The 13671-nt window shown below is 36.8% G+C and overlaps 1 protein-coding gene across 1 annotated transcript in view; it reads right to left on the bottom strand.

The window, feature by feature from the left end:
• The window catches only part of CDH13 (cadherin 13), a gene marked incomplete at its 5' end in the record, with an annotated part of 55593 nt that extends 43627 nt beyond the window's left edge, over positions 1-11966 (bottom strand). Inside the window, 2 exons of the mRNA XM_009871398.1 lie at positions 10494-10747; positions 11784-11966. Of these exons, the coding sequence (XP_009869700.1) occupies positions 10494-10747; positions 11784-11966 (437 nt within the window). The remainder of the gene's footprint in view (positions 1-10493; positions 10748-11783) is intronic.
• Positions 11967-13671: the final 1705 nt, after the last annotated feature.

Below are 13671 nucleotides of genomic sequence, written 5' to 3'. Positions count from 1 at the left end.
CCCCCTGCTGCTGCTGCCAGGGCTGGCAGCTCCCGCAACGCCCTGCTGTCCACCGGTGCCCCGTTACACCGGCCCAAGCACACACACTGACATATTTCCCATTATATTTGTGCTTCTGTACCTCTGCGATGGGTGCCTCTGGGTAGAGCTCTATCAGCAAGGCTGGATGGTTTGATTAACCTGTCTCCTGTACCCACCGCCGCACTGAAGCCAGCTCTAAACCAACAAAACACCACTCAGTCTCTCCCCTCCTGACACCAGATCTCTGATGCAGGGAGCTGGGCAGAAGCAACAGCAGTGTGCTGGAAATTCAGCTTTTTGCTGGTACATGGCACTGGCAGGAGGAGATGGGGAACAAAAGGCTTCTCCTGGCTCAAGCCCTTCACGTGGACTTTCTCAATGGTACTTCTAGGGAGGGGATATGTGGAGTTCCAAGCTCTGCCAAAATATTTTAGAACAAAACAAAGTCAGATCAGAATGATTTTGGTCTCAGCTGGGTGCCAATCAATGAGTTAGTTAGGAGTTAACACTCCTTGTTCACGATTTGATCTGCTAAGTGTCTATTATTCTAGTCGAATGCTCCAAAAGCCGGTGCAAGAGTAGGAAACAAGGATGTGGATTTTTTTTTCAAAGAAAAGAGACCTTTATTAACTTTTTTTTTAGTAGCCTACATTTTCCTGTATTTCCTCTAAATTCCTAGTGTTTCTTCATGAAAAATATTTTATACACACAAAAGCACATGCAAATAAATTTGTCCAAGAAGAATTTCTCAGGGAAATTCTATGAGTTATTCACACAGATATGAGAGAATTACTCTGTGTTGGTATTACTTTTGGAAAATTACAGAGGCACTTACGTAAAAACCTGTGTTAAATTTATATCCTAGTACCCTTACCATTGCTCAGCATCACAGTATCTTTCAGTTCCATCTTACAATACATGAACATGACAATGTTAACTTTATGTCAATGTCTATATGCAAAATATATGCAAATCTGTCTAAGGTTTGATTAATGGACTGACTTTTATCTGGAAGAACTGGAAATTCTCATAGGGTCTGAAAAATCAGTGAAGAGCTGACAAATTAATAGCTTTGTTTCCATAGAAAGAGAACTCAACTAATTCCATAAAATATCTCACTCCAGAATTACTATTGCGGCAATTAAGATTTTTTTTTTTTTTAGTTCTTTAGTTTAGCTTTGTTTAAAAATAAATGTATTCATAGTAGGAAAATAGACTGTCTTTACACTTTGGTATAGTTACGTAGCCCAGAGGAATTAATACCCACCAAGTAAAATACCTTCCAAACTTGTAGCGTTCAGTAACAAAGAAGGAAAGGGTAGGTGAGAAAATCAGTAGCATGTGAGTATAATGTGACAACACAATATTCAGGAAAAATTCACATTACCATCCAATCCAATAGTATGAAGAAAAAGGCACATTTACTCCTGGCTAATCATAACACAAAAAAAGTTTTCATTTTTTTGAGCTGATCTTGAATATGCTATGCGCTGCATGGGTGCAGTTCTTGCAGAAGAAACTTAATTAAATCTCTTTCATTCTTTTGGTCATAATAGGCAATCTCCTATCTGAGGTTTATTTGACAGCCTACACTGAACTATACAAAAACCATGCAACCACTTTCTGTCCTAAATGTCAGAGCAACGTGTGGCATCTTTTCCTTTATTTTAGTCCAGTTTCCTTTGTCTAACTTGCTCTCTTTAATGACTGAGACAGATGAAAAGGGAAGTGTGATTTACCTTTTCTAATCTCTATGAATCAGATTCTCAGGCATTCAAGCTGTCCAAATGCACTTTAAACCCCATGGACTTCTCTCTTACCTATCTGGCCCTTACCACTTTTCAAGATTGTCTTAGTTGTTTTATTTATAATGTCATCAAGTCTAGGCTGTTACATTTGTTCTAAGCTGCTGTGCTGAGTTCCTCCCTACTTCTGCCTGTGCCTTCAAGGGATGTTAGAAAAATGAAACGCTACCTTTCATTTATTGAACAAAGCCATTAAAAGTCAGATTCCACACTCACTTGTATTCACTCAGGTGATACTTATTGTAACATCTCTTGTCTGACGTTATTAAAGCCAAATTCAGTACTATACATGTAAATATTAATAGAGAATATTGACAGAAATTAAATTCTGCTAAATATTTAGAAAAGCATGACACAAGGTATAAAGTAATTGAGAAAATGGCTTTTATATATATTTCAACTCCATGTTTTTCAAAGAAACAGAAAATTAAAGGATATTCTTTATAGGGAAAATTAACCTTTATTTCATAAAATGCGAATCTGTGCTGAACACTGCTCAGTAGTATTCACCTGGAGGTTAGAAAGCAACTTCTTTTTTAGGGTAAGTATCATGCCTCCATCTGAATGCATGCTCTGATATACTACCTACAAGAAATCTACTTTATACAGCACTATTTTTATATCATGTTCATCATTATAATAGCCAAGCCCCTTCCAGATATACATTAAGCAACATGACAAATGCATGTCATTTGAGAAAAACGCTGGCCAACGATGAATTTCTCACGCACTTTTTCCTGTCATTAGTGTTCTGAGTGTTTCGCCAGCTGCCTTCAGTGCGTCTCCATAGTATCATGGTGGGATAAATTTTAATGTTTCAGTTGGACAGATAAAAATTGAGAGCCTCACCTTTAAAACTAAAAGTATCTGCCGTGAAATTAAAGAAGATGAAAATAAAAACTCACCTAAATGCACAAAGGTGGAGTCATTCAAAGGGTTACAGTTATACAATGACTAAAGCCATTATGGGCTTTTCCTTCTTTTTTATCTTGTACTAAAAATCTAAACTCTGTAACAGTTTCCATGAGTCAAACTAACACAACTGACATGGAGATACGCAAATCTGAGGTAGTGTTGTTTTCTTTCTCTGTTAGAAAGTGTTTCAAACACTAGTTAATAACTTAGAATATACCAGGGCCAGAAGCAACTTTTGAGGCTCCGTTCTGAAGCTGCAAAACTCGTGCTATACTAATACAAAAATTTATTGGTTTAGCCCTGAAGTGTTATTTGACAAACTCTGTGAGTGCATTTGGTTTTTACTTATAAAATGCTACCAATGACCCAAGGAGAGATTGGGCCTTAGTCAGGTAGAATTCTATGGGAAATTTCCCATTTGTAAGGAAAAAGAAGAAACATTACTCTGCCAGTCGCATTAAAGCAAGTAAACATGTAAAAATTCTCCAGGGTTTGGACTAATCAATGAAATCTGGGTGAGCCAGGTTAGTGTCTCCAAGGCAATGCTATGCTAAGGACTACCCAGTGGAGCTGCCCCAAGGGATCACATGGGTAATAATTATCTAGATACATGTAGAGTAGTTATGCATGTCTCTGTAGGCATATTTACCTAGAGTATAATGATCACAAAATTAAGAAGATGTCAGTCCCCAGCAATTCACATTTGAACCAAGAATGAATCTGCGGGCTTACTGCTGCTTAACAAAGTACATAATTTCACTCTTACTCAGAAACTATTTTAGGGAAATTGTCATCCTTATTACTAAGTTAATAGAAAAATTCCAATTGAACTCTACAAGACTTTTTTCCTATTACAGTAACATTGCAGAGCTCCATTTAGTAAAAATGAGTGCTTAAACCTTCTGACAATTTCTTCACTGAACTTAAATTCCACTCCACGGATAACTGTGAGTCTGAAAGAAGATGTGATTCTTTATGCCTTGAAATGCACAGACTAGGACCATCTTGCAGTTCAGCACTGGCTGTAAACATATGACAGAAATTCTGTGTATTTGGGAAAGATTCTACTCTGAGATTGAATTCTACATCCAGATTCAGTGGGAATTTTGCCACTGAACTTAGTGTGTCCACAGTTTATTATGTCCTTCTTGTGGAGATGGCAAATTAATGAAAGAACATTAGCACCTCATATCTTCACAGCAAGGCAAAAAGCTATGACAGAATTACAGCATTTCCCTCTTCCAACCAGGACATGAATGCCACACAACACCTGCTCTGGTCTCATCTGAGATCTAGACCTGCTTTAAAGAAAGCAATGCTGAACTCCATGAGAAGAACAAGAATGGCTTAATTATATACTTCCACTTGATGACAGGATTCTGGGCTAGATGCATTACCAGTCTTCCTGGAAATCTTTTAGCTGAGTGCTTGATTTTCCACATTTTGCCTTATCTAAAATAACACTGGTCACTGGAACTACAATCTTACATATTACCAAATCAGTAATTATGTATTAGTCCAAATAAATTTCTGTCAAAGCACAACTGAAAGTTGTAAGTACAGGCAGACGTGCATACATGATCTAACTTGGCTGAGGGGAACTCAGGGACTCAATGGCTTTAAGATATTAACAAAAATTCATACCACTCCCTTCCCTGTCAAGTTGCCTCCTCACACAGTGTTCTCAAACTTGATAGCTAACTTATTATAATCAAGATACTCTTCACTTCTTCCAAAGGCAAAATCCTGTCTTTTTTGAAACTAGAAGAGAACAGTAATGACAAAGTGAGTTATTGTCAAGATCTGACTTCCACTGCAAGCATAACTTGTGACTGATACATCCTATTGTCATATTTCTCAAGATCTGCAATATTGTTTAGTCAGTGACATGAAAAATGTGCCCTATAATTGCCCAGTTCATAGCCATTCATTCTGAGTGCTGACATGGTTGAAATCATAATGTTGCATAATATTGTTATGCAGGATAAAGACAGAGGGTCTAATTAAACTCCCCTTAAATGTTACATTCATCCTTATTAATCAAGACTTTGGGATTCTTAAGGTAATATCAAGGGAAGTTAAAATTGGTTTCTAAGGCTTATTTTATTACATAGAAATACAGATTCTCAATTCTATCATTTATAGCTTTTATACCAACATATTAAGCATGATTTATGCAAACAGAGTAGAGCAGATGGAAAGTTTTAGGAATATGATCTTCTAACAAGTATTGCCAGGAATGATATAAGTCTGGCTTTAGGTAGCTGGATTCCCTGTGAAACTCTGAATCACTGGATTGTGAATTTCTGGTACCCCTGCTTTAAGTAGTCTTTAATAATGTAGTTCAGACACTTCTGCTCTTTCAGGGGCTAATCAAAGAAAGAGGGATTGATCTTTTTTTATCAGGAAAGGGACATTGTTCTTCAGGAGAACTGCCTCACTCAGTTTAGGTGAAAATTCGCTCTCTGCTCTGCCTCCTCTGGGAGAAGGTAAGGAAAAAATAGGTTCTATAACAACCAGTTGATGTATATTAATCCTTCTCCCAAACCTTGGCAACTGCTAGAAAGAACCAAGCAGTAAGACAAGATGTTAGCACAGATAAGACAAAGTAAGTAGGGGAGTTCCCCCATCTCCCTACAAGGCAAAAGCCAGCATAGCAAAGCTTAGCACCAACCAGTTAGATAGGATTGTCCTTGAGCACTAAAAATTAAGATATAGAAAAGCAGACAAGGTGCTAAAAGGGAGATGGTGACAGGCATGTTGTGAATTAAGCAAGCCAAGCAATGCCTACGAGAAAGAGAAGGGGCGAGTGACAAGCTTTGGGAAGCAGACAGTCAACATCTGTTCACTACTCTGAGGAAGGGAAGGTCCTGTAATAGTATAGCTCTGAAATTGAAGCTGACAGGGTTGCAAGTAGCTTTCCTGAATAGTCAGCATGAGATGCTGTCCACAGCTTTTATAGGACCTGGCTTCCAGATTTGGCAGATGTTTTAATTCTCTCAGCCCTGGAATTTTGCTCCAGTCATTTATTCTTTTCAGTCTCATCTCAGCAGCTCCTACCAGAGACTTCAGAGACAAACATTGTGAGGTGGTGGTGGTTTTTTTGTTTGTTTGTTGTTTTTTTTTAACCAGTGGCTTCCTCCACATTAATTTAGACTCAGTGACACATCTGCAAAGTGCCAATGAGCTACAAACCATCTCCTGAAAGGAAAAATCGGGCCAAATTTTACTCTTAAGCCAATATCACCCTGCTAGAGTTACATCAGTGTGATCACGGGTATAGGAAGAGAATAAAGAAATAACTGAAAAAAAAAAAGAATGTATTTTTCATTATTTTTTCCCTTCAGTTGTTAATATCATGACAGTAACCTATATATGTGTTTCACAGTGATTGCCTACATAGATAGTATTAATACATTCAAGAAACAAAAGGATTGTGCAGAATTATTGTGTAGAATTCTGTCAAACTAACAGTTGACTAATGAGTACCTACAACTATAGGTGGTAGTTGTGTAGCATGAGAGAATTGGCCAAGTTCCCTCTTCCAGAACTGATTGAATCTCTTCTTTTCCAGCATTGCTTGCTGGATACCCCAATACATGCCACTCTCTAGAGTGAGTGTTTCTGTGTTTCAAAATTTTGCAGCAAAGACAGAAGAGGCAACACTTTTTGCTTTGAGCCACTTGCCTTTCTACCTGTCTTTCCTTCTAACTTAAAAAGAGAGAAAGGAAAAAAAAAAAACCAGAATGTGCACTGTCCAATATACAGCAACTTCAGATCTAGAGATGTACTACAAATTCCCAATGGTTGGGTTCAGGCAGGCCATAAATAAAATTGCAGAGCCAACTTGAGATGCTCTTGGGTGTAACTTAGAGTGAAAAATTCTGGCGCTGCATGCTGAGAGCATGGCTCAGCCATTCATTTATAACAATACAACTATTCTTCTGTCTGCACAAGGAAAACAAATCTCCTGTTGTTAGGAATAAAAGACAAGTCCTTCAGATTCTAGGAGACATATTTAACAATGACTAAGTGTGTTACTTCATAAGCATTCACTCTTTAAGACTCTATCCCTCTCTCATTATATAGTAGTTCTGTAAGTGACTGTAGTGTATCCCCAAAAAGCAAGATTATTGACCTCTGCTGCAACAAAAGTGCTTTAAAAAGGCTTGACAGGCAACAAAGTATGCAAAATTGATCCCTTAAGTGCTGGTGAAATATGTGATTTGAAGCCTCATCCTTGTTTAGATGGGCTTCAGGGTCTCTGAAAAAATCCTGGCAAGAGACAAAGGCTTTTTGAATTGCCATTGCAATTCATGGCTTATATATTCACTACATGTAAGGGTGGTGATTGGCAGCAAAGAGAAGTAACAGTGAACTCTCTTTAGCTTTCTCAAGTATTTGGGATTTGGAAGAAACTCACTAAACCATAGATGACACTTCAGTGTAGTTTCAGCACTATTTTACAGAATTCTAGGCAATCATTTTTTTTTTTTTGACAAAGAGCGTGCAGAACATGGTTGCCACCAGTAAGGGTTTGGGACATTTCCACTGACATCCACCAACTCCATAGGCGCTGAACCCAGAGTTATGATGATGAACTCTAAAGCAAAATGTGGCCCAATAGTAAAATTTCCTATTCCCAATGGGCAGTCCATTGTCCCGTGGCTCTTGGTGCAATGACAAATAAACAAACATGACCACTTTTAATGCAGTGTCTGTTAGGTTCAGCCTTATCATCCCTATGGTCTGATGTTCAATGATGAGCCTCAGTAACATATACACTTAGTTTGAAGCACAGAAAAATGCACTTTATGGAAAGAGAAATAGACAAACCAATAGCTGTTTTCTGGAAATTATGATAATGGTAAATTTGACTTTTTTTTTTCCCATTTCCAGACTAGCAGAGCTATCAAACACGCAGCCACTACAAGGCAGTGCTATGGCAGTCAAATGTCCAGGCTGTGGGTTAACAGGCATCTGGATCCATCACAGGCTATTCTAACGTGGAGTGATAAACTCAAACAAACGGAGAGTTACTGGTTTCGTATTTATGTAATTTCACTAAATTAATGACATGGAGATACAAGGAGACCAGAATCAAATAAAAGGATGTCAGCTTCCAAGCAAAAAACTGACTTTCAAATTTCTACAGTTGAGACTTCACCACTAAGACAAGGTACCTACACTTCCAGAAACCACTTCTACTGTGTGGGGTCAGCTGACTTCAGCTGCAGATAAAAAAAGTGTGCACACACAGAGACACACAAAAATAAATATATATATCTTATTTGCATATATTGCTTCAGATATTTTTTGCAGTCTTTCATATTGTCATGAAATTCACTGCAGTTTGGGTTCCATTTCTACGTTCTCCAGCTTCAAACAGCGCATTTTAATTCTACTTAATGAATTAGATATGCTATAGAGCTATAATAAACTTTTCTTGTGACGATGTTTCTAAAGCACTGAGTCACATTGCTTATGGAGAATAAATACTGCAATAATATATTTACATAAATAATTTAAAATCCAAGGGCACACTAGGTAATAAAAATATATTGCCATGATAAACCATGAAACCAGAGAACAACGTTGCTTTAATTAAAAATTATAAATACACTGCAGTAAACAACTTATTTACATGTAGTTAAAAGTCTAACTATCGAATATCCTGGACTTGTTGAATCCGAAAAAGGGAAAAATACTGAATCCAATCTCTTCACACACACAAATATTGAGGACTATAACTGTGTTTAATTAAGATCTACTGTTAATAATGGATTTCAGAGAGTGAGGTTCTTCTTTTAATTTCCCAAGGTAGAAAATGTTATTAAATTTGGCCTTTAACTTCTCATTGACATGTACACTTGAAACTTCTGATTAAAATTTCAGAGGTTGGGAAGAAGCACCCAAAATTAAACTCTTAAATCTGGCACAAAAATAACAATGATCCCTGATTAAGAAATCAAATTTCAGAAACTTCATTACTGTTCTAATAATAAATTGTTGGGTTATAATTAAAATGGGGCCTGCTGGATTTCTTTCGTTTTTTTTAATTCTAAAAAAGTTGGAAACTGTTGAGGGAATTAAATACTTAAAGAAAAAAATAGGTTAATGAATCTAAGAAATGTGTTTTAACTTGAACAGGTTCTTTTTCTTTCTGGAAGCGATCACCCATGGAAGAAATATTATTTTCCACCCAAAGTATGCATTCAGGAAAAAAACCACTGTCTCTGTCTGCTCCTTCCTTTCTACAACATTTGCAGTCCAAAACTTACTATGCTCACTGCAGACTTTTCATGGGAAATCATAGATCTGGGTGTATTTAAGAAAATCAGTGCTAACCTTGTTTTAAACAGGTATAATTTAGAGTAGGATTAAATTTGATGCCTTCATCATTTATCTGGCCAATAGGAGCATGCGGCTCCTGTTTCCAGGATGATGCTTCTGTCTCTACATTGAGTTTCTTTGAAATGTCAGTAGATCAGAGAAGAGCTGACACCACAAACATTCACTGCTAATCGTGTGCAGACAAAAAGCTAGAGCTCAGGATATGCGCTTTTCAGTCCTAGAAATACATGAAGTCAAGTTTTTTTCCAGTGTAATACATTTTTGCCAGTTTGTTTGAGCTTTTAAATGAAATTCTTGTTCAGTCTGCAAAAACACTTCAAGCTGAAGAATAAGAAAGAAAATTGCTTTAAAAGTACAGATGTCTTTAGAAAATTTTACAACGTAAGCCACATTTTTCAAAGAGATTAGTAATTTGAATCTGATTCAATGTGCAATGTTCAAAGAATAAATTCAACCTAAATGTGGACAATGGCACAAATGGTGTCTATACACTATATATAGTTCTTGAAATGCAATATGTTATATCTAGTAGACTAACTAGATTTCCTGATTACAAATAATCATCAGCCCTTCCTGCAAGTTTTCTATAAAAAACTAACTAAAAATATCCCTGCAGTTAGACATATCCTAGTTGTTGTACCTTGAAAATAAATTTAAAAAGTAACGTTATTAATTCTATTGTTCTTTTGTTTGCATCTGACTGCACATTTTCAACAGATACATAACTCGTTGGGAGTGATACACACTGTTCACACAGCACACACAACACCAATCTGGTATTCATTGCTTACTGCAGACACAAAACGTTGCTTAATACTTAGGTTTGCTTCTAGCAACACAGTGAATTTGTGGGATGATGTTGTCACAGCAGAGAAATAACAATTTACTTTCATCTATCTGCACAAGGCCCAGTCTAAGCTTACTGCCGCTTCTGTGTTTCACTGGGAAATATTTTCCCAGCCCTTGAAGATGATGGACAGTCATTATTTCACTGAGGAACGTTATAAATGCTCATAAACTGACTTAAACCATATGTAAAACAGAGAAGTCACTTCTCTACACATTTTCAATTTTCACATTTTCTCTGGCTCTAATGAAGGAAGAAGAGTAAACAAGCAGGTTAAAAGTAATTTTGAAACACTATGCAAAGCTATGCCCATTGTTCATGGCACTTGAGTGTTTTACTGCAGGAATCTCACAGCCTGGTGCCCCCCACCTAATCCAGTTCTTTGTTCTCATTGTACTGAATCTCTTCATTGCGGAAAAAAGAATCGTTAACTCTTATTATATAGAGCCCAAACAACTTTAATTTAAATCTGTCCTTAGGAAGGTGAATGCTCAGGCACAAAAGACATACTCTCTTTCTGATGGATGAAAATTATAGGGTACTGCACTCACCTGATAGTCTGATGTTGCAAAGTGTCAGGATCAGTGGCATTTACTGTTAACACAACGCTGCCAATGGGGATGTTTTCTTGTTTTGTCACTGTCATTGGGTTTGGGTGGAAAACTGGGCCTTCATTCACATCCTCAACAGTGATCTGAACCGTTGCGGTGGAACTGGGTCCATAGGCTACGTCTGGAATTAGCGGGTCTTCATTTTCTACTTTGATCAGCAACGTGTGAAATGCAGAAATCTCGTAGTCTAAAGGCTGTAAAACATATAAAATCAGAATGCAAAGTGCAAAGATAGTACTTAACACTTTTTCCTTGCACCCCATTGCCAACTTGCAGAAGATAGAATTAGCCAGAAAGGGACAACAGCATTCATTGCATCTGATCTTGGTCAGAGTTTAGCATTAGACACAATGGTAGTTACAAAGCGGATTGTAGATAATGAACTTAATAAACTTAATGAAAGATAAAGATGTCCCTCTATCCAAGACCATAAACTTCCCTGCCATATCATAATCATAATCTCACATATATAATTTAATTCTCATACATGCAAGCTTATTTATTTATATGCATTTAGCAAATAAATCAGTCATACTTGGTAGCTACTTATGATAAGTAACATAAGACTATTTTCACAACTCCTACTTTTAAATCAAAAGCCCCACCACAGAAATACACGTCATTTGTCTCATGAATTGAAAATTCCTCTAATGAAGTCAATCAGAGAAAATTCTGGTATAGGCAGAAACCAGGGCTATTTTCTTTGGTTGTTTTAGTTTTGTCAAATAGGAAATATAGGATTATCTTCATAAAAAGATATGCAATATTTTTTTTATTGTCTTCATCAAAAGATAGGCAATAATTTTTTTCATGAGACTTCAGAAATGGGAGACTGAAGATGGCTCTCCAGTTCAGTCTGAAGACCCATCACTTATTTTCCTGGTATTAATATCTGTCTTCCCTAACTGAGAGCAAAATGTGACCCTTGAATTCTAATTGTATGCCCAGTCACAAACAAAACTTGTTCTAAAGTCTCATTACTGTGATGCTTACTGAAAAACTAGCTGTTATTTAAGCACAACGGCAATATAGTTAGCAGCAGGCAGGTCCTTACGACTAAAGAAGGAAGGCTACTGTGAGGGAAGAAGGGGTTATACAGATTTTTTGCACTAGGGCTGGTAGCCAACTACATATTTTTGAGTAACAGCCTTGCTGCATCTTCTCGCATGCAGTAAATCCAGTGGGTGGACCTTATAGCAATAGTACAGTACAACAGCAAATTGCTCTTACTTTGACAACAGAGAGCATTCCCTCGTTCGTCTGGGGATTGGTATGGATTTCGAAACTCTGCCCTGGATTTCCATTAATTATGGTGTAGACAGCTCTCCATGCTCCGGTTGCTGGGTCATCTCGGTCGCCGACAGTTAAGTTTACTATTACACCTGTGACTCCCTCTTTTACAGTGGCTTGAAACTAGAAAAAAAAAAAAACCAACACCAAAACCACATAGAGGAAATTGTTACTGTTTTCAATTACAATCACACACACGTGAAATATCCAAGTCAGCATTAATTATTTACCACAATAGGAGAAAGATGTAATCCTTGACTGAAACTGAATGTTCTAGGCTCTAAATAATACATTCTCATTCATGAAATATAAGGTAGCACATTATAGCTGCTCTCCATTTAATAGATGGCAGATAAGCAGCAATGTGATAGGAATCAAGCTTTGGAAGATGCTGATCACAAGACAACAGCCAATATCATAGTACTGCAAAAGTGAATCCTGAGAGCGTTGCATAGGTGCGTATGCTGTCAGAAAGGGAATATATTCATAGCTAAGCAGAAGAGGAAGCTGACTAATATCTCCTATTCCTTCTCGCAAATGTACCATTAACTACAAAACAACCTAGTTTTAATATTTCAGACTATGATTTTCATAAATTATCCCACCTATATCAATACATAAAACATCTTTCACAGAAAGTGTTTCCATATCGTTTTTTTGGAGGGCTTTCTCTAAGAGACACAAAAATAATTGAACCTCATGTGACCACTTTGTCTGCATAACTAAAAGTCAGTGTTACTCTCTTTTTTTCAGTAGAAGAATTTTTCTGTGACCTTGTGCAGTCTGTTGCACTGCTGTACTATTCAGCTAGCCAAGTCTTATGAGAAAATTCTAATTTACTACGCAGACAAACACCGTATAACACCATTCTTATTTATGTAGGAAAAACATTAAACAAACCATTGGAAAAGCTTGTAAGGGTCAGACTTAATAATACTCCTCACCTTTCAAGTACTTGAGGCTGACGTGCTAAAAGCACTGTATATAAGAGTGATAAGATAATACCTGCTTTATAGTGGATAAACCAGAAAGATAACATACCTAATCCTAAGAAGTGCTGAACATCAGCAGTACCATTATAGATCATTAGGAAATCTTAGCACTTCTAGGGATTAAGCCTTCAAAAGGCCAAAATTACAAACTCGAACAACACAAATAGGCTTCGGTGCACGTGCATTGCTTAAAAGCTACGTTGTCGATGGAGATATATCACTGAAGGGCAAAAATCACCCAAGTGGTTTCAAGACCTGAATAGACTAAATGTCTTTTCCCCGTCTTATAGATCACACAAAGTCATAACACTACAATAGATTTTGTGAGAATACTGAATCTAGGAAATAGCATTTCATTATTATACAAATTTCACAAACTGGACAAATAGTTGGTAAAATGGGTTTCTTCACAGTAAAATATAGAGGGGACAACCACGTATTTCCTTGTGTTCAGTTACCTTTTTTTCATTGCTTCAAATAGATTCGACTTATGTTCTCAAACGTTTTCAGTTTAGCTTTCCAGCCTCAAATCTGATTTTATAAAAGGATGACATTAATGATTGGCTATTTCTATCTTCTTTGGTATATTTAACAAAAAAATTAAAGATTCTTTTGATTTTGATAGTTAATATGTAGCAGGTTGTGATTGAGCTCTGTTTTAGACAGATCCTTAAGCTCATTTACAGTTTAATTAACTTTAAATGATGATATAACAATATTTTTGCTTGCTTTGAAACAAATCAAAAGAAAAGCTCTATTAAGAATCTTGGAAATAACAGAGGAATGATTACCAAGAGTGTTCCTTCCTGCTCAGAAAAACGCTGTCACTGGAAAGC

The sequence above is a fragment of the Apaloderma vittatum genome, unplaced genomic scaffold (assembly GCF_000703405.1).
Source record: "Apaloderma vittatum isolate BGI_N311 unplaced genomic scaffold, ASM70340v1 scaffold17576, whole genome shotgun sequence".
NCBI lineage: Eukaryota > Metazoa > Chordata > Aves > Trogoniformes > Trogonidae > Apaloderma > Apaloderma vittatum.
The sequence above is the reverse complement of the archived record's forward strand: the minus strand, read 5'-3'. Positions and strand labels throughout refer to the sequence as shown.